Below are 22,062 nucleotides of genomic sequence, written 5' to 3' on the forward strand. Positions count from 1 at the left end.
ATTTATACTGCTTTAAAAATAATTATATAATTTTTATCGGTTTTATTTTCACACAACTTTTCCTATAAAATGGACTGAGCGCGGCACTTTATAGATTTGATTTTTGACATTTATTCGAAAACGGCTCAAACGGAATAAAGGTAATATTAAATGTTCTTAAATATCAGCTTATTGAAACAGCCTGAGGCGGATTAAAACGGGAGAAAAGTTTTTAAAGTCGTTATCTTTATAAAAATTTTCCTCTAAAATATCTTCAATTTTTTTTTTTGAAAAAAATAAACAGTATTCATTATTAGCAATAATAAGCAATTATATAATATAAACCGCCCGATTTTTCCCTGCATGCATTACCTAGCAGACACTAAGTTGATAATCCTATTTCCACCCTTAAGAACCCTTAAATATGAGTTTCTATAGCAACAGAAACAAAGTTGATAATCGTATTTACCTCCTTAAGATCCTGAAAATATGAATTTCTATAGCAACAGAAAAATGAAAATATTTTGTTAAAACTTGGTCTTAGACATTTTTCTGAAAATCACAAAAATAGGCATAACTTGAACTCGAGTCCACCAATCTATTCAAAATTTTATGACGTAGAATGTGGAAGTACTAAGTGAAAGTTGAGCCGAATGTTTTTACTTGGAAATGAGATTTTTTCGAAAATTGGAACCTTAAAATTGCCTGTTATTTATGACTCACCCTTTACTATTTAATAATCAAAGCAAACGCTTTGAAATACGCAACAATCTTTTGAATTTTTCTTAGATGATATCTGAATTCTTATAAATGCATTGACCATGAATATATCAATTTAATCAATTGTTTCACTTATTAGGGTACAACCTATAGTCTGTAGCTAATAAATTAAATACATAACCATATTTTATTTTCCAGGTACTGCTATATCTGATATCGGAACTATTTTACCAAAGAGCTACAATGAAGTTCCAGGTCCTAGACCTCTTCCGCTATTGGGAAACAACTGGCGTTTCCTTCCATACATAGGTAGAACAAATTATTTACGGTTATTCAGATTACAAAAAAGCGTGATCACGGTAAAAAGCCACTATTAATTATTTTCTACCAAGAAACGAACTACGGGAAAACTTTTCATTACAGTCTTATTTATTATAGTATTCATAATGATCAAAATTCATTTCTTTTCATGAAATTGCTTTAGTCAGTTAGGACCATAAAATAAAAATCCCCCAAAGAAGCAAAATAATACTAAAAATAAAATAATAAAAGAAAATATGCTTTCCAGTTGACACATAAATTTAATATTATCAAATATAAACAAATATATATACAAACCAAAAGGATCCTTTCTCTAATTAAAGAAATAATAATAAACAAAAGAGATAGAAAATTATGATGCTTAAATATAAAAAATCTTAACCTTAATCTTATAGAATAAACAAAAGCAAAAAAAAAAAAATTAACTCTCTAATATTATGCCATGAATAGAGAACAAAACACTTTATATTTGATACAATAACAATAAAAGTCATTCAGAGAAGATGAAAGAATAAAAGCTCGTCCATATTGATATTTGGAATAAAGAATAGATAAATCTCCGCTGGTAACAATTTGGTGAATGATGGCCGCTTGCAATATTCTACCCCAAAGACTCGGAGGCTAAGCAGTTGCGGTGAGCCGGTGGCTGATTGAAAGGACCAGAAACAAACAGAAATCCAGTGCCAGAAGAAAAGGGGCAGTAGACTCGGCCTGGGGAATCGAGTCTCCGCTTAGTAGGCCAAGGTTTACAAATTAACACACATGTAATAAATACCTCAAAAAACATGGAGTAGACTGCCTAGGAATTTCCATCAGATTATTTTGATGTTTAATAGTTTCTCATTCTGTACTGTCCTTGGAACGAGGTCTTGATAAACCTCCAATGCTTTTGTACATAGAAAGCCTGCCTCAATGAAGCATTTTAACCAACTAACTGTAAAATAGCTGTTTTAGTTACAAGTAAAAACAACAGCCAAAATAAAACAAATCGTTAAAAGGCCACTGGAAATGTATTAAATATATATTAAAAATAAATCATTCTTTGGACTTTTACAATTAGAATTAGAAAGATTAAAATCTTAAGATTATATTGCACGCCTGTAAAAGGTCATTATTGAATTTAATTTAGAGCTGTAACTTAGAGGAAGCAATTAAATAAATCCTCAAATCCCGTTTTGCATATTCTTGATTCTTAGGATATAAACTTTGGTTTTCAGAATAGTTTCCGACCTTCATTACTATTCATATTTTTTCGAGATAAAATCACCAGAATGAAAAACTGATGGAGAAATGTTTCATTGGTAAAAATGGGCTATCGGGTACTTTTAGTTCGATAATCTGTACAATAAATACCTTAAATTGTATAATTGGTCTTTGTGTGTGTAAGTATACATTGTGGAACTTTGTTTATTTTGAATTTAAGTTTTTCAGTGAAATAATATAGTGGACTCTTTATTCTAATAAATAAAATTACTAATATTACTCAGTAAATTTGTCACGATTCTTCGTTCAATTTTTAATGAAATAAAAACATTTTTGTTATAAAATGTTTCATGTTTCAGTAATTTTATAATAGGAATAGTTTTTGATTTTCAGTAAATTGATTAACTAAATGTAATTAATATATTGCAATGCATTTCAAGGACAGTATAAGCTGGAGGAGATTGACAAACTCAGCTTGATGTTGCGATCGAGATACGGACGTGTGGTGAGGATATCCAACCTCCTTGGTAGGCCTGACATGGTTTTCCTCTATGATGCTAATGAGATAGAGAAGGTCTTCCGGGGAGAGGATAGGCTTCCATATCGCCCGTCCATGCCCTCACTCAACTACTACAAACATCAGCTTAGAAAAGATTTCTTTTCAGATGCTGGAGGAATTATCGCGACGTGAGTAAATTCTACACCAATTATTAGTATAATGTCTAATGTATAATATATAATTAATATCTTTTTGTTACCTTCACATTAGGCCTGCCTAACTGTATTGGTGTTGCTGTGGACTAACCTATTGTTATTATATTATTACTACTTTAATTGGCTAACGCTCCCTCAAAACAATACCTCAACCGGCCTTTTTCAGGGGAGGTCGGGCATAAATTCACATTAATAGTACACAGTATATGGTGTTAGGTCGTTAATAATGGAAATATTGTTCAAGTATATTGCAGGTGTTGAGGGAACATATTAAACTCAATCAAATATATATGGCACTGCTCTCTGTTGACTGAGTTGACCAACTGCCAATACTTTGAGAACTAGAGAAGCGAAGAGACGATCCGCCATCTTCACTCTCAAAGGTTAAAAGAATCTTTCTAATCTTAAACGATTCATTATCCAAATGGAGTAGAAGAGACCAAGGATAGATAAATGGGATAACAAAATTAATCAATCCTTAATAATAAATTAATAAATACACAACATAACTCAATAATCATCTCACAACCGAAAGAAGAACTATAACATCGTATGTAATAGCATGACAGTTTAATGTATATTTATTAGTCTAGAGTCTGTTGAGATAAATTGTTTTATTGCGTTTATCTATCAATTGTTATATTCATTGAAAGATTTGTGCGTGTTGTCTAAAGTTTTTATTTATTCGGTTGACACTGGCAACACTGCGGATTGTAACCTACCTTCCCGCTACGGACTAAGTCGTTTAACCGACCTCTTGCCCTCATGGCGTTTTGTTATGTGCTTTTATGTGATGAGATCTTTTTATAATTATATTCAACTTTTATCGACTCTGCTAGTTTTTATTTAACCCGTTTACATCAATAGGTTATGGGTCTAGCAACTTCTGAAGCGTAATTTCGGAGATAAAAGTCGGTTCGGTTATTGAAGTGATAGTGTCCCCGTATATTGTTTTTGTAACGAAGTTTTTCGGAAAACGAGATGGATCTAAAGATTAACATTGGTAATCTTGAAGGAAAAAGCAACTGGGCGACGTGGAAATTTAAGATTCTGATACTTCTAAGGAGTTTTCCTAGTGGAGATGAAGTTGTCACAGGGAAGTTAACATGCCTTAAGCCAGTAGCTACCGGAGCATCGGAACAGGAGGTAAAATATTTCAATAATAAAAATGAACAGTTTAAAACTGCGGATACTAAGGCCATGCTGGTTTTGACTTCTAATATGACAGAGGAAACATTAACCAAAGAGATGAGATTTAACTCCTCTAGAGAAATCTGGCTTGAGTTGCACAGATTGTACGATGGCGTATCCGAAGATAAAACATTTTACTTGTGCATGCAATTCTTTAATTTAAAATATTCGTCAGATGATGATATGGCAAGTCATCTTTCTAAAGTAAAAATCTATGGAATAATCTCAACATTGAATTAAATACTGAAAGTAAATTGCCAGAAATACTTCTGATTTGTAAAATCCTTGACACCTTGCCGTCAGGATATTTTTCTTTTAGGTCAAGTTGGCAATTGATGCCTAAGTCAGAAAGAACTGTTGAAAATTTGACGAGTCAACTGTGTGCTCACGAAAGGGCTCTTGGAGAAGTTAATACAAATAGAAATGTCTCTAAGGCTGGCGAGGAGGCCCTCGCTCTTTCAAAGAGAGATTCGTTCATTAAAAAAGTTCCTAAAAAGAAATTTACTTGCCATTATTGTAAAAAAGAGGGTCACTTAATAAAGAATTGTATAAAATGGAAAAGAGATGGGCGTCCGCCGAAGCCTGAAGCAACACAAAGTAACACCCTTACTCTCTTTGTTTCTCACATTTTTCAAGCTGAAAGTGACGATATAAATTGGTATGGGGATAATGGTGCCACTGCATAATATGCAATAATAAAAAGTTATTTAAATGTATTAAAGACTTTGACAGACCACACCAGGTTGTAACAGCCAATGGTCAAAAAGCTGGCGCATTAGGCTTTGGATATGTAGAATTACATACAACTGTGGGTAAAATTATTACGTTGCGGGATGTATGATTGGTGCCTTCCATTCACAAAAATTTGTTTTCAGTTTTGGCAGCCCACGATAGATGTCCTCAGAGTAAATTTATTTCATCAGCAGGAAAATGCAAATTTATTGTCAATAATGAAGTCGTTATGACTGGACAACGGAACATTAATGACGGTTTGTATAAACTTAATTTACCTACTTCCTTACTCTCTACTAATAATGTTGTAGCTAGTGATCACGAGGGACTCATGCAACTCTATCACGAAAGACTTGCACATCAAGATAAGAGACATACAAAAGAAGTGATCAAGAGAGAATTAGGTATTGAATTAAAAACTGATCCTAGCATTTGTGAATATGTCTATGGTAAGGCCCATAAATTAAAACATGGAACTCGGAAAAGGGCAACGGTACGAGGAGAGGTCATACATGCTGACGTGTGTGGACCTTTCGAAAAATCTTTTTCTGGGTACAAATACTATGTTCTCTTCAAAGACGATTTTTCCCGATTCCAACATATTTTCTTCCTAAAAGAGAAATGTGATGTTTTTGATAATTTTTTAATTTTTCTTTTAAATTTTTTTTTTTAAATTTTTCCAGCCAAAAAGTTGGACACACTGTCAAAGCGCTCCAAAGTGACAATGAAGGAGAATTTGATTGTCACAAAATGAAGGAGGTTCTGAAAAATAACCGTATTGAACACTTGTTAATTATGCCCTACTCCAGCGAAATTAACGGTTTTATTGAGCGGGATAACCGTACAGTTGTAGAGGCAGCCAGGGCTATCCTACATTCCCACGGTAATTTCCCACAAGCACTATGGGCTGAATTAATTAATTCTGTTGTACATATTTTAAACAGAACTTCTAAGTCTGGCGTTCCTGGAAAGTCTTCTTTTGAATTATGGACAGGGAAGAAACCTATTATAAGACATTTAAAAATTATTGGTTGTGAATGTTATGTTCACATTTCTAAGCAGTTCAGGAAAAAGATGGACAAAAAGGCAACAAAAGGAACATTAGTCGGTTACGACTTTGGAGGCTATCGAGTATGGACCGGAGGAAAAACAATCATAAGATCAAGAAATGTAACGTTCAATGAAAAGCCACTAATTCGGTCAATGACAATTCGTCTTCAAGAAGAAAAGAAGACTAAAGAAGATGATGAAAGCAAGAAAGAAGAGAAGTCTACCGAAGAGGAAGAACAATCAGAGAGTGAAGAAGAAGACATCGATGTTGGTGAATCCTCCGAAGAATACAAAAGTTTTGTCTTACAAGACGGACAACTTGAAATCGAGTCAATCGCAACCCAGGACCAACTGGTGGATTTCCTAACGAAGCCTCTTGATGGACCACGACTGAAAACATTATTGGAAAGGGTTGGACTAAAATAAGATACTTAATTCAAAATCTTTTCAATGAGGGGGAGTGTTGAGATAAATTGTTTTATTGGGTTTATCTATCAATTGTTATATTCATTGAAAGATTTGTGCGTGCTGTCTAAAGTTTTTATTTATTCGGTTGACACTGGCAACACTGCGGATTGTAACCTACCTTCCCGCTACGGACTAAGTGGTTTTATGTGATGAGATCTTTTTATAATTATATTCAACTTTTATCGACTCTGCTAGTTTTTAGTTAACCCATTTACTTCAATAGAGTCCAACCTATGAAAATTTCAATAGTGTTTAAATTTTTCTTCTTTATTTGACAAAATATACAGTCCTCTAATTAAACATCAGAACCAGTGTTATAATCATCAATAACTGCATACTCTGACTTCACCCCAGGCTTTAGTCTTTGGACAGCAGGTAAAATATTGTAGGTTGCAGGTATATGAATATATTTTTGGTTACAGATATATTAATATGTTTAATAATAATGAGAAGAATCAACAATCTCCTCATATTAATATATTTCATATTAAGCAATAGAGTATAATATTTTTAATTTATATACTCTCATACTATTCAATACACTTTTTTTTTCATAAATAAATTGAATTGTATAAACCCAATCCTATTTTGAAAATAAAATGTTACACATGTTGTGCCAGTTATTGAGAAGTGTTCAATCCCACTGTGTTTCATATACAGGTCACATTTTAATTTTATGTTTTTTAAATTTTAATAATTGCCTTTTTCAAAAAATTTATTTACTCATAATATCCTAGTTTAAGTTAAATAAATTCTTGTATGTAGAAGATTTTTAATTCATCTTAATTGTTTTGCTATATTATGGATAATTACTTACTATACGGCATTTTTCTGGAAATCATGTCTTTTCTTTTATGTTATTTGAGCTAATGCATTTCCATATGGGACTTGATTTTTAAAGAATCGATTTGTTTGATAACATGCCGGCTTTAATAATTGACAATCTTCCAAATAGCTGTGTAGCTCTTAATTAGAAAATTGTAAAACGTAAACGATCTGTTTTATTATTATTTGATATTCAGTCACTTTTACACCCACACCAATTCACCTGCGCACTCCACCCCACCACATACTCACTCTCATCAAACAACGCAACAACATTAAAAACTGCTGGTACATGACTAAAGACCAACATACAGACCAATTATGAACAGCCTCACCAGACAAATAACATCCCTTATGTCGCAATGGAAAACACAACGACCCCAAAAACGTCTGGAAACTAGTCCGAAGTCACAACACCAAATCCAAATCGTTGAAACTACACCGAGGCGATGAGCTCCTCACTCCCACAGAACAGCCAGACGTTTTATTTGATTACTACCTACAACGTGACAGCACACGTACTGATTCTGTATACCACCACCAATACTAGACCAAAAACTTACCGAATATCTTCTTTTCAACATATAAAGACCTGACTGTACCCTGAGGAAAAAACCGGGAAGGTCAATATTTCGTATGTCCTACTCAAACAGTTCCCCAGAAAAGCCCAAATGTTTCTCCTCAACATATACAACTCCTGCTCTCACCTCAGATACTTCCCAGCGGAGTGGAAACATGCTATCGTTGTTCCACTCCTTAAGCCCAGAAAATGAGAAGCGGATCTGGTAGACTACCGGCCCATCTGCTTCAACCACATCTCAAAAATATATGAGAAGCTAGTCTTCATCCATATCCGCAAACACTGTGATACACATGACGTCATCCCCCCGGAACAAACCGGGCTCTCGCGTGATGTGAGTTGCTACTACAATGTAGCCAAGCTGGAAAGCGATGCAGCAAACAACCTAAACATTGCCACAGTCATGATATAACTAGACTGTACACAGGCATATGATTCTGTGTCCCACTCCACACTAATTCAACAACTCAGGCTCCACCAATTCCCGGACCAACTGGTCGACATTGTTGGATCCTATATCAATGACCGGACCTTCTCAGTCCAAAACTGAAATTTCCAACCCCGAGCCCGTCACTTGTGGTGCCCCCCAGGGTTCGTTCCTTGCGCCAGTTTTATTGACACATATATACTGCCCACATATTCGGAATGAAAATTGACGATTTTTAAATCTCTGCATATGCTGATGACATAGACATATACTCGGCGAGCATGAATGCAGACAAGGCCATGGATCAGGCCACAGCAGCAGCACAACTCATCACTAACAAACTACGAGACATAAACATTCACATCAACCCACAAAAAACTGACGCCATCACATTCTCATACAAGTAAACTCCTAACAGAGAACCAAAACTTAATGAACAGACTATACAAACCAAGAGGCATCTAACATACCTCGGCATGAAACTGGAATCACACCTCTTATTAACAGCACACATAAAAAACAGAATGGAGATTGTCAAGGCTACATTATACCAACTCGAACACCTCATCTATACACCAGGGCTGTCCCTAAGACTCAAACTACTGATTTGCAAAGTACGACTGTTGCGGCCAACATATGGTCCACAAATCGATAGTTGGAACATGTGATTTTTATTAAGTCAAAAAACAAAACAACTACTCTCTATTGTTTTTTATATTGAAAATATACAGACAACTTCTTAACGTCTCACTGCACACACATATCGTCTCCTTTATCTACTCACTACGCACTCGTTACCAGCATTCTGGCCATCTTCGCCAGCTAAATCATCTTAGCCACGGCGGGCGGACTTCTTCAACTCATCCTCCAACAGGACAAGGCGGGCGGACGTACGTCCCTTTTGTCGATCTACTTCCACGAGAATATCCACTCAGAACAACCACAACCGGGGCCCCACCAATCACCGGTGAAATAAGATCTTTTTTTATCTTTTGTTCAATTAATTTAGTTTTGTAATAGTTTTAATCTTTCTTTTTTTTTCTAGTTTGTATATTTTGTGTTCCTTCTTATTATGTTTACTTATTTAAAAATATAAAAACAAAAAAATTCTCAGTGTTCGAAACTCATAGCTCTAGACGCCCAGCTGCATCAGATCCTCACCATACCAACAAAATAGCGTCAGGACTTCATCATCCACGAGATGATGCACTGCCGCACATTACCTCCAAGAGGTACTCAATGAATTACCGCCTTCCTCCTGTTCGCTACGTAACTCTCGAAGAGGCCCTGCAACTGAAAAGGAAACTCATACATTTCCTTCGGTTAAGTTGCGAACACATTGCTTATCAGCCATTGCAACCGCCCAACTTCGTCATCATAACCAGGGGAACGTAGGAAGACGATAATTTTCCTAAGTGGTTATGCGAAGGTTGCAATGTTCATCGAAATAAAGTTCCCCATAATATTCTTGTGTATCACTTAAAAAAGTCTATTTATTTTCTTTCATCTTATTTTCGTCTCAGATGCCCCACAACAAAATTACTTTGCATACGCACTGCATACATCTTATTTTCTTTACTGTCGTCATTCTAACTACTTGAGTCAATCTTCAGTTGTTCACATATCCTCTTCATACCTTCTCTTACCCTTGGCACTTCCATGATTTTAGTTGTTTTCTCTGGGCAGCATTCCATGTGGTATCAAATACCTAATTTCTCTGATACTAGATAAATTTTAAACGTCACTTGTTCAAATCCTGCTCAACCTGAGGCAAGCTCACTTTTTACAAACCTTCAAACCATTCTCAACTCTCGACCTCTTACTCCCTTGACCAATGAACCCGACAACATTAAGTAGACCACTCCTTGCCACGGCAGAAGATGTTATGGATGAGAACGTTAACCTACTGAAGCGATGGTCGGTAGTGAAGCAAATCTCTCAACACTGTTGGCAAAGATCCAGATGGAGAATTTGCATTAGCTGCAACAACGGACATTACCAAGAACAAACCTTAACACCAGTGACCTTGTAATCATAAACGAGGGGTATACATTTTTCAAGATTTGGCCTATCGGAAGAATCAACACACGCATTCTGAGCAAGATGGGATCGTGAAAGTGCCAAATCTAAAAACCAAAAACTGGAGAATGTGAGCGAATTATCAAACTAGCTCCCCTTAATCCCGTTAGTATCAATTTAAAATTTTTAACAAATTTTAGACGGGCGGTATGTTGCGGCCAACATATGGTCCACAAATCGATAGTTTGAACATGTGATTTTTATTAAGTCAAAAAACAAAACAACTACTCTCTTACCAGCATTCTGGCCATCTTCGCCAGCTAAATCATCTTAGCCACGGCGGGCGGACTTCTTCAACTCATCCTCCAAGAGGACAAGGCGGGCGGACGTACGTCCCTTTTGTCGATCTACTTCCACGAGAATATCCTCTCAGAACAACCACAACCAAGGCCCCACCAATCACCGGTGAAATAAGACTTTTTTTATCACTTTTGTTCAATTAACTTAATTTTATAACAGTGTTAAGCTTTCCTTTTGTTTCTAGTTGTATATTTTGTGTTCCTTCTTATTATGTTTAATTTTTTAAAAATACAAAAATAACAAAATTCTAAGGGAACCGAACCCCTACCCGCCGTAACAACGACCATTACTTCCACACGGTGCACCTCTACTACAATTCGTATATCCAACAGCCCTGAAATCACTACAACATTCCAGAACAGCACAGTACAGAAAATCTGCACAGAAACATCACTAGAAAGATGTAACATGACGCACATTCACAACGAACTACAGCTAGAAACTTTTTTTTTATCCCCCTTCTGGGCATTGCAGCCATACGGCGTTCAGCAGCAGTGGGGTAGTGCGTTAGAATTGCTCACTGCTCATTACCCACTGCTGCCAATAATCATCTTTTATTTGAAATCTTTATTTTCATTTACTTAACATTTTTACAAAGTAATACCCCTTACAAAGTAATATTCAAGCACTTGTTGAAGATATCCTTCAGCTCTTCCTCGATATATGGGGCACTGTTCCTGAGGATTGCAGCGTCCAAGGCGTCAAGTCCCAGAGCCCTCCCAATCCTCTGCCTATCCACGGCAAGACGTAGTTCCCATAAATCCCATAAGGCGTAGGTCGGTACCGGGTTGGTATGACGTGGCCCCTCTCACCATACTCTCCTCTGCACTGTCCTGGGACGAATTATCCCTGGGGTAAGTATAGTCAATATACATCATCACCGTTTCTTCTAGGGTGGTTTTCTGCCAACTTTGATGGTATCCATCATTTGTATTGGCCTCACCTTGCCCAGCCGTACCCTGTACGGAATGCCCCAGGGATTCTTCTCCGACTCCTCGACGATGAACTTGTCCCAGGACTTCTTCTCCTGCTGACACACGCCGTTTCGGTATACCCTATACCTATGCTTGCATCCTCTCGGAGTGCAACTCTCCTCTCTTCATCTATGCACTCCTGGTACCTGCGCCTGGCCCTATAACACTCTCTCTTCAATTGCGTCAGGGTCGGCGTCCATCATGGGACGGGACGTGCTCTCGCACATATTGGCCGCTTGAGTGATGGCGCCGGTAAGGGTTGACACTCTGTGGTCAATTCCTGACTTTTCCTCCATCGGCGCCACCTCCTCCCATTCTCTATCCACCAATATTTCCTCCAGTTCAGCCCCTTTTCTCCGCTAGGGTTCCGTATTCTTCCTCCACTACACTGAAGGCTATGACCCGGTGGTCGGAGCTCGGGTCTGACCTTAGCACCCAGTCCGCTATTTGCTTCTCCATGGGAGCCGTGGCCAGTGTCACTTCTATCCAACTTTGGCCCCTCGCCGAAACAAGAGCAAAGGAGATCCTTCCCCACCTCACGTAACGTGCCGCAATGGTGAATTGCTTTAGTTCCATAACGTCCAGGGAAGGATTAACTATCACAATCGCCGCTCCAGGCCTCCTTTCACAGCCCAAAGTGGCCACCCTCTACGCCTAACCCTATAACCACATTGTTGCGACAGCATAGTTCCTTTATCATTATGATGTCGACTTTTCGGGCGAGAGTCCCATATTGACCTGCAGCCTACGCATACTGGGTTCTCTTCGCCTGCACGACCATCTCATCATTTCACATAGGACAAGCAATTATCTTAATGGATTCACAATTAACAAGATGAAGTGGCGCGTCCCCGAATCTATGGAATATGGTTAGCTTGGCTAGCAGAAGGAAGAAGTTAGCAACAGAAACGTTTGGAGACTATACTATAATTTATAATACAACATTCTATCTACTGAATAGTATGCAATGGATGCGATAACAAATTATTAAAGTATGATTTAAATATCCCATTCAAATTAATTCGTTTATTTTTAGTATATGGTTAAAAATAAACGAATTAATTTGAATGGGATATTTAAATTAATTCGTTTATTTTTAGTATATGGTTAAAAATAAACGAATTAATTTGAATGGGATATTTAAATTAATTCGTTTATTTTTAGTATATGGTTAAAAATCTATGCTTTGTAAGAAAATCGGAAAATTGATCCTTTTTTATTTCCAAGGAATAGCCTTCATACTTCTTACTTCCTTTTTATATATTGGACAAGGTTTCAAATAAATAGACCATTATAATGATTATAATAGAAGTACTTAAATCTTATCAATCTTTCTGGATAATGTTAGATTTAAATTATTCATAATTATATAAATTTATAATAATTATAGAAATTGAGAAAAGCTAATTATTTGTAACATACTTATGGATTTGTCCTTCTAGTAAAATTTTTGTTACAAATAGTCCAAAAATTGATATTGTTATTTATATAAATAAATTATAACTATCTGTTATATTACGAGTAAATGTTATGTTATTTTTAAAACAAATTTTAGGCACGGAGAAAAGTGGTATGAATTCAGGACTAAAGTACAGCACGCATTACTACAACCAAGAATCGCGCAGCTTTATTTAAAGCCTATAGAAGAAACAGCCAAAGAGTTTGTAAACAGGTAAGATGTATTAACATATCACAATATTTCATACTTGCTAGAATGGCCAGATTGATTTTTTATTCTACCAACTAAATTTGTATTTACAAATAATTACAATATATATAAGACTTACGCCAAACATAACCAAATTTATTCATTTAAAGGATAAATCACCTGATATCACAATAAGTCACCTGACCGCAAGGGAGCCGAATCATACCAAACTTTTCAATTGTATCATTTTATCACTTTTACATATGTGGATTTACATAAATATAAAGTAATATTAGTAGAGTTAGGCATATGAGTTACATTAATATAGCTAGTTAGTTAGTTCTTAGTTAATTGTATGTGACAGGCATGGCATAGTTCCATCTTTAGTGGATAGATCTTGTAGTTAGTTGGGAGCAATGGTATGAGATCAGTATCCCATCCAAGAGCTTAACCATGCCACCATACCATTGACCACAACTCTTTACCATGCCACCATACACCATTGCATACTATATCATTGATCCGAACTCTTGTAGTAGCCTCTCTCCCGCTCAGTCATGATTCAAAATTACATTATGAAGGAGTCTGGGTCACCCATATTGTTTTCTTTTTAATTTCTAATTATAGTTGTATTATATTATTCATACTTTTCACTATCTTGTCGAAAATAAATGAACAAAACAATGATTAAAAGCCAGTTGTACTTGAACAAGCCTTATGTCTTATACTATAACTGTTTCGATGTAATGCACAGTATAGGCTATAAGAGATATAAATGAAAAAAAAAAAAAGACCTTGTTATGGTAACACTGTAACCTCCCTGCTTTTGTCTGTCTATTGTTATTGTTTCATTTGTTTTCATCTCATTTAATTCTCTCTTTCTAAAGGTTCTAATTTGTGATTTGATTTATACCTACTCAATTCATAACAATTTTATTCATTTTAATGTATAGTCTCAAATAAAGTTCAAATGGATAAGTATCTCAGACCAACTAGATTACCCCAGATAAATAGATAGTCCAGTTCTCCTTCAGCATGTAAAGAATGGGCACATTGGCTAAAGACATTTAATAACTTCTTGGATTTGGCAACAGAAAATCTTGCAGATGAGGACAAATTTAAGGTATTTACAAACTACTTGTCTCATAATGTTTACGGTTTAGTGAGTGACTTTGGGACATTCCGAGAAGCCGTTGTTTACGGAAGCCCCGTAAAATGTATTCAAGGTCAGCTCAAAATGTTGCCATCTCGTAGGAGAAAAAAGAAGTACCCCAGTGCCAGTGAGGACAAGTACCCCTGGAGACAGTGAATAAGTACCACATATGAGGGAGAACTAACCCATGGATGAACCCACGGGCTACCTAGAGCAACTACATTTTGCTGGTAGTCAGCTATCACACAGGATGAGTGAATAGTTTGATCAACACAGCCAGGCAGGGAACAGGGACCGGGTGATAAAACTGAAAACAGAACAAGAGATAACCTTCAAGATCTACAGAAGCTCCATATCAGTAGCCAACCATCAAGTAAATTGTGATATTATTCATTAATGTATTCTATAATCAAAATTAATGTAACTAACCTAACTAATTTAACACTGTAATTTTTTGGTCAAACCATATTATCAATTGTCTAAATCATCCAGAATAGAGGCACATCATTATAATCTTGTCTCATTTTGTTCAAACCACTAAATACAGTCCACTCCAGGAAAATCCAGAACCAGTATTTTCTATAAAAAATCAATCACTTCAGATTTTGATTAGTCTCTGACTGCGGTGATTGAACAGCCGTAGATGCATTAAATACTATTTAATATAATATTTAATATAGTATATAATATTCTATTTATATACTACTATATAAAAAAGAAAAACGAAATATTTGTTCGCAACAAGAAGACAAAAAGCGGGAGAAAGTATAGATCAGTTTGTACAGAATTTAAATCTCCTTGTCATGGAATGTGAATTCAAAGCAGCTACATCTTCTCAGCATAATGATGAATATGTTCGTGATGGTTTTATTAATAGATTGACATCGAATTCTATACGTCAACGACTCTTAAAAAATGAAACTTTGGCTTACAGGAGGCTGTAAATCAAGCTCAGACCCTGGAAATGGCTACCAACAATCCGAACAATACCAGCTAAAGTACACTGTCAGCTGCATGCCATCCAATGTTCTCACCAGAAGACAATTTAGAAATAACCTCTCCTGTTCTTTCTGCTATCCCGAGGAAGGGGAGTAATTGCTTTTTTTGTGGTTACAACCATCACCCTCGCTCAGTGTGCCCTGCTAATGACGCTGAAACTGCAAAATAAAGAGGCATTACGCTTCGGTATGTAGGAAGAAGAAGAATTAAGTGAGTAGAACAAGAGGACCAGTAGTAGCTTACAATTTGTTCGGCCTCAGTAGCTAGAGTAGAGTCTCCACGATTATTCTCCAATCTCACTCCCAATTGCAATTTTATAGCTACACAGTCAAGAGTTTATTCTGAGCCGGAGCAGGAAATAGAACAAATACTGTCTGATGACATTATTGAGGAAAGCAACTCTCCTTGGCGAGCCCAGGTTTTGGTTATTCAAAATGAAAATCGTAAAAAGAGACTTGTTGATTATTCACAAACCATCAACAAGTTCACATTATTAGACGCCTACCCTCTACCCAACATCGATGAGTTAGTAAGAAACGTACCACAGCATTTTTAGTGCAATATATCTGAAAAGTGTCTACCGCCAGGTGATGATGCTACACTGCATTTTAAGCTCAAGGAATATATGTTTTCAACAAGTGATTGACGAAATTATTTTTGATGAAGGTCTAACAGGAGTTTTCTTCTATTTGGATGACATCACTGTTTGTGGTATTGGTAACACGACAATAATCTTCAATGTTTCATGTTAGCAGTAAGAAAATATGGTCTAGAATTAAATCTTGAGAAAATTAAATTTTCAATGCCTTGTATAACTCTTCTTGATTATTTCATACTCAATACGTCCTGATCCTGATAGATTTAAACCCTTCCTTGAGTTCCCTCTACCTAACGATGCTTCTTCCTTAAAACATGCTCTCGGACTTTTCGCTCATTACTCAAAATGGGTTCCCTGTTTTCCTGAGAAAATTAGTCGCATGACAGGACCTTTCACTTTTCCTTTGGGTCTTCAAGCCGCTGAAGATTTTGCCAATTCACTGGTTACTATTACATCTGGTAGCTCACCCCTAGTTGTTGAAAGTGATGCATCCAATGTAGCTATTGCAGCTACGCTAAGTCAGGAAAGGAGTCCAGTTGCATTTTTCCCCGTACTTACTCCCCGTTAGTACTCCCCGTCAAATAGGATATGCAATGTATGCATGTCATCCTTCTGGATAACTAAATGAACATCTGGTTGACTAAATTACTCAATAATTTCCATGCATGTGGTGGTGGATGATTCCCAGGGAGTCGAGTATTATATTATCTGTTATCCTAGCCAGGTCCTGGATATCGACCCCGTGTTCCTCCATGCTCCTAGTTGTGCTGGGTATCGTTCCACGGGCTCCGACCCAGAGCCCTCTCACGTTGAAGTCTCGTTCTCTGAAGCTCTCACGGAACTTCTCCTTAAGGAAAAGGATGCATTTATCATAGTTTTCCTTCTTTTCCTTATCTACTTTATTTGCCTGGTCAAGTTCGTTATTTTCATATCTGACGGCGAGATCCAGAATGATTGCTGACTTCCCTTTCTTAGGGAAAGCAACAATATCCGCATGTCTTGTAGATCCACCCGTATCGACACAGTAGACCTCGTTGAAGCAGGCAAAATCTCTTTCTTTTAGCAGCTTCATTAACTCGTACTTCTCTCTATGATGTCGGCGTGTTATGAGGAGGGAGTTGTTGGGGCATTTCCCTAGCACATGTACTGGTGTTTCAGGCTCTCTGTTGCATTTGTGACAGAGGGACCCAACTTCTCTATCCTGTCCGCTGACACCTGGGATTCCACGTAGGAGTGCATAATTTATATTCGATTTTAGGACATTGGACCATTCAGAGCCCGTAAGTATATGTTTATCGTATATAAAATTATTTGCTCTAGAGGTCTCTTTGACGTAGCTTTGTGAGGGGAGCAGTTTGAAGAGGGTAAGTAAGACTCGGGAACACATATTAAGCAAGCACGAGGTGACGAGCTTATCCAGATTCTTATTTAACTTGATCCTCGTTGAACTGTGGCTCTCCCGAGAATGTGCATCCTAAATATTTTATAGTGTCTCCTTCTTTCATTGTTTGGATGCTACTCGGTTCTCAAGGGAGAGCTTCGTCGCTTTCACATAGCTTTCAGTTCTCCTTTATTTATGACGATGGCCACACTCTTTGGAGGGTTCAATGCCAAACCGATTTCGTTGACGTGCGTTCCCGGAAGGCTCTTTATAAAACTCCTTTGATTTCTGTGGAAGGTGTTTTTGGAACTGTGTGTGGAAACTGTTTTTTCAGTTCATAAGTCGAGCATCTTCTCAATAATTCGGCGTACGATCGAATATATCGTGATTGGCCTCCAGAATGATGAAAGATGAATCGTACAAAGCAATTAATCAACCGTTTTAATTTTGCTTCGAGATCCCCAGAGACACGTCCGTAAACCACATAGCAATAATAAAAGTGGGGGAATATTAAGGAAGTAACCAGGAGCCAACGGGTTTTAAAAGGAAGTAGGTGATGAAGATAATTTAAACGCTTTAGGGTGGAGAATGTACGACGGGAAATAACGGAGACATAATTTTTCCAAGAAAGAATTTGGTCTATAGTGACACCAAGGTTTTTAACGTATGGGTGGAATTGTATTGGATTGATGTTTAGGAATAAGGTTGGAATATGAGGAATAGTTTTCAGGAGGTGATTGTATCCTATTACGATTGCATTAGTCTTCTCTGCATTCAATTTAAGCTTGTGGGCACAAGAAGTAGTCACTAATTCGATTCAAGTCTTCTTGAAGCTTCCCTGTGGCAGCCAATAGGTCAGAAGGTGGGAAGGAAAGGTTAATTTGGAAATCATCAGCGTACAAATGGTATTGAGAATGTTGGATAAGGAGGGGAAGGTCATAGATGTAGATGGCGAAAAGGGTGGGGAAAAACGATGAACCCTGAGGAACACCACAGGTAAGGGGTCGAGAAGTCAAGTCAAGGAATCACTATATGTTGAAAGTGATGAATATTCCCGTTTTCTGCTTGTTTTCCCCTGTCAAGATATTTCATCTAAATCTGTGATACAATGTCAACTGTTTTTCATATTCGGTATTTCGGCGTTCATACATTCGGATAGAGAAATGTCATTCCAATCAGAAGAACTAGTAACCTTTTTACATTCAAACAGGGTGGCTGTTAGTCGACACACTCCTTACAATCCTCGAGGCAACGGCCAAGTGGAACGTTATAACGGTGTAATTTGGAAAACCATAATGTTGGCAGTAAAATCTCTTGTTCTTAAATCAGATGATTGAAAAAAAAACTACTTTCTTTGCGTCCATTACTGTACACAGCTACTAGCTGCACACCTCGTGAAAGATTCTTTCAAGTAGTTCTTGAAGTACCCGCGTCGGACTGCAAATGGAAATTCTATCCCAATATAGTTGATATCAAATGCAAAAGTCCTAATTAAAAGAATGTACGAAATAGCTAATATGAGGATATGGATGAAGAGGCGGAACTCTTGGGAGTAAACCCCCAATATGCTTTCATTAGAAGGAAGGATGGCTCTGAGTCAACTGTTTCATTGCGGCAATTGGCACCAAGAGGTGATATTGATTTGATTCTGCAGTCCACTACCAATTTATCTTCTATTGATGAGCGACCGCAACTTGTGCAGCTGTCTGATGGCAACGAGAACTGTAATCAGGAGGTGCATGAAAGTTCTGGTGCTGTATCTGAAGAAAGACAAACAACTCTGCCTAGTGTGGAAACTCTGGTTGGGCCTTTGATTCAGGACAGTCAGAGGTCTCACAGTACTGTAATAATACCTTCACCTGATGAACCCTTGCTTTAACACAAGCAAAGGCCTCAGAGGACCGTAAGAGTTCCTTCCTACCTAAAAGACTATGTTACTTATTACTTAAAGAGGGGGAAATGTTATGGTAACACTGTAAGGCTACACTGTAACTTTTGTCTGTCTATTGTTATTGTTTCATTTGTTTTCATCTAATTTAATTCTCTCTTTGTAAAGGTTCTAATGTGTGATTTGATTTATACCTATTCAATTCATAACAGACCTAATTAATGTTTTTTATAACTTCGATCCACTGTTTAGGACTTCTAATTCGTTACTTGGCCAAAATTAGTAATTGGCTTAGTAACCTATAACTAAATGATAACTAGTAACCTTCGCTAAAATGCTTAGTAACCGTTTGAGGACCCGGAGAAGTGCGTTTCTGCCTTATGTTTCCATTAATCTGTATTACCATAGCTTTAGTGGTTTTAGTAGATATAGAAAATAAATTTGGTTTGATGGTTTACGATGTACTATTAATCGTTGTTTAATTTTTTATACTACACATATTTGAATAACATACCCAGTTTAGGGGCTATTTTTTTTTTTTTAGTTTTAGAACGGTCAGTGCCGTTAATGCAATTCTGGTAGAAACTAATTTTTAAAATTATATTTTTAGAGTGCTACCAATGGGTAGTTGCTCTACACGCCTGTAACACTCCATTTTAACTAAGATCATATTTACTAAATGTATTATGTAATACACAGTTGTAAATTTCAATAAAGTTATTAAGCTACTATTAATCTACTTCTATAAAAAATAATTATATCAACAAACCTTAAAAGAGAAAATTTAATGCCTTTTCTTAATTCATCGTAAAGGATGTTTTTGTTAATTAAACAAATAATTTTTCTAGCTTCTTCCTGCATTGCAAATCCGGCAAGTAAATATTTAATTGCTTGTTTATACAATTTGATTTGTCTTCAAGTATATTTTAATTGGAAAATGTCAAGCTTTCTTTCAGTTTTATGGTTTTAAAAAAATCCAAGTAGTTTTAGCATTAAAAGAAAATATCTAATAAATATAATTGACACTTTATTTCGATGTACATATGCGAAAGGTAATATAATTTATTTATGTAAATGTGAATGTGCAATTACTAATAGGAAATTGTTGTTACTCGTTTTATTTCATTTAGTTTATTAGTATTTTTTTCTTTATAAGATTTACAATTCCTCACACGCTGAGAGTTGTTCGGTACGGAATATTAAGTGCCCTATTCATAACTCTAATTACCATGAACAAACTGATTATTAACAAGTATAAAATCTGTCTCTTGAAATGCTAAGGTATGCAATGTGGCTCTGTGATATGATTCACATTGATATCAAAATTAAATTCCGCAAGAGAAATATATTCGTGATGCTTAGTATTCTATTTCGTATATAAATGAAATGAGACTTAACGTCATTAACGGATCGCAAAATTTCTAAGAAAAAAAGCTGGTGATTGTTATATATAATTAAATGTTAGTAAATTTGTTATGTACATAATAATATAACACCAATAGATTGATAGTAATATTGCTACTAAATTATTTGATTCAAGGCACATTGAATTCTTGTTCATTAAATTATACGGTTGAGTTTGAGTGATTTTAAAAACAGGTAATAATCTCTTCCTGGTTTTACAACTTGTCAGCTGAAACTGGGTCTGGGGCAAAGTCCATGCTGGCTGCGTTCAAGGGGGGAGATTTCTTATGAGACTAGATACAATTATCAGATTTCACATCATATGCGCTGTGAAGTTCAATTGCAGCAGTTAAAGAGGGAACACTCATTACATCGTAGAAGGTCGCATCAAAGCCATAATCACAACTTATACACATATTACCTCACACACGTATGTTTCATCTTCAATTGCGTGATGGAGATAAAATATCTTTGTAACAAAAGAGACTCAACCATGAGGGCCATGATGACAGATCAGTATTTCATGCGAGTTACCGGTTTCTGTAAACAACTTTCATCACAAAGTGTTTCACATCTTTCATCTCGAGCCCATCCTGAAGAACTAAGCAATGAACAACTTAGTGATTGTGGCCTTTGCACTGAATGTGCAATATTAACTACAACTATTTCGTTTGAAAGTACATTAAACGCTGCATCAACATCATCAGTATTTGATGTAACAACCATTTCAATAATTCCTTTACTGTCTGGAGCTTCAAGTACTATTTCTCTAATGTTATGAACTCCTAGTACGACGGGTTCCCTTAGTTCATATCTTCATCCAGTTTCTGTTCTCAATGTTTGGAGTAGTGGCTGCCCTTTCCTTAAAAATCATTTTTTTTGGATCTCCTGTCCACTACAAGCTCCTCTTTTGTAAATTGGCCACCCAATTTATTTTTCGTGGACATTTCAGGTTTGTCACTCCTTCGACTACAAACTCATTATTTTATTAACCAACATGCTGCCCAACATCGTCTAAACAAATGTCTTTGGTTCCACTAGCTACGTTGTTCAGGACTAATTTTGAAGTTTGTTATTTCGTTTCTTTTCCTTTTTGGCTAATTTTGCACATTACATACATTCTTTTCATATGTATAAGTGAAGTATTATACCGGCTCTTGCTGCAACCTCTCCATGAACCGTCTGATATTGTCCTCCATCATCGGGGTGATGATCATTTTCCTGCCTTTCTTGAGTAGGTTGTTGAGTGGAACGAGATACTCCGCCATTTCTGGAACAAACCTCCTGTAATAATTTAGAGTCCCCAACAACCTCCGAATTCCTTTTATGTCAGCCATTTTCTGGATTGTTGAAACTTTATCCGGGTCTGGTTTAACTCCCTCCTTAGAAATTGTGTGACCCAGAAATTTTATTTGTTCCTGCCCCAGC

At 36.5% G+C, this 22,062-nt stretch overlaps 1 protein-coding gene across 1 annotated transcript in view; it reads left to right on the forward strand.

Moving 5' to 3' along the window:
- Positions 1 to 897: 897 nt before the first annotated feature.
- LOC106691421 (probable cytochrome P450 301a1, mitochondrial) overlaps positions 898 to 22,062 on the forward strand; it is a gene marked incomplete at both ends in the record, with an annotated part of 29,874 nt that continues 8,709 nt past the window's right edge. The window contains 3 exon segments of the mRNA XM_024363887.1: positions 898 to 1,008; positions 2,664 to 2,910; positions 13,119 to 13,235. Coding sequence (XP_024219655.1) covers positions 898 to 1,008; positions 2,664 to 2,910; positions 13,119 to 13,235 — 475 coding nt within the window.

The sequence above is a fragment of the Halyomorpha halys genome, unplaced genomic scaffold (genome assembly GCF_000696795.3).
Source record: "Halyomorpha halys isolate HHAL.00 unplaced genomic scaffold, Hhal_1.1 Scaffold2332.1, whole genome shotgun sequence".
NCBI lineage: Eukaryota > Metazoa > Arthropoda > Insecta > Hemiptera > Pentatomidae > Halyomorpha > Halyomorpha halys.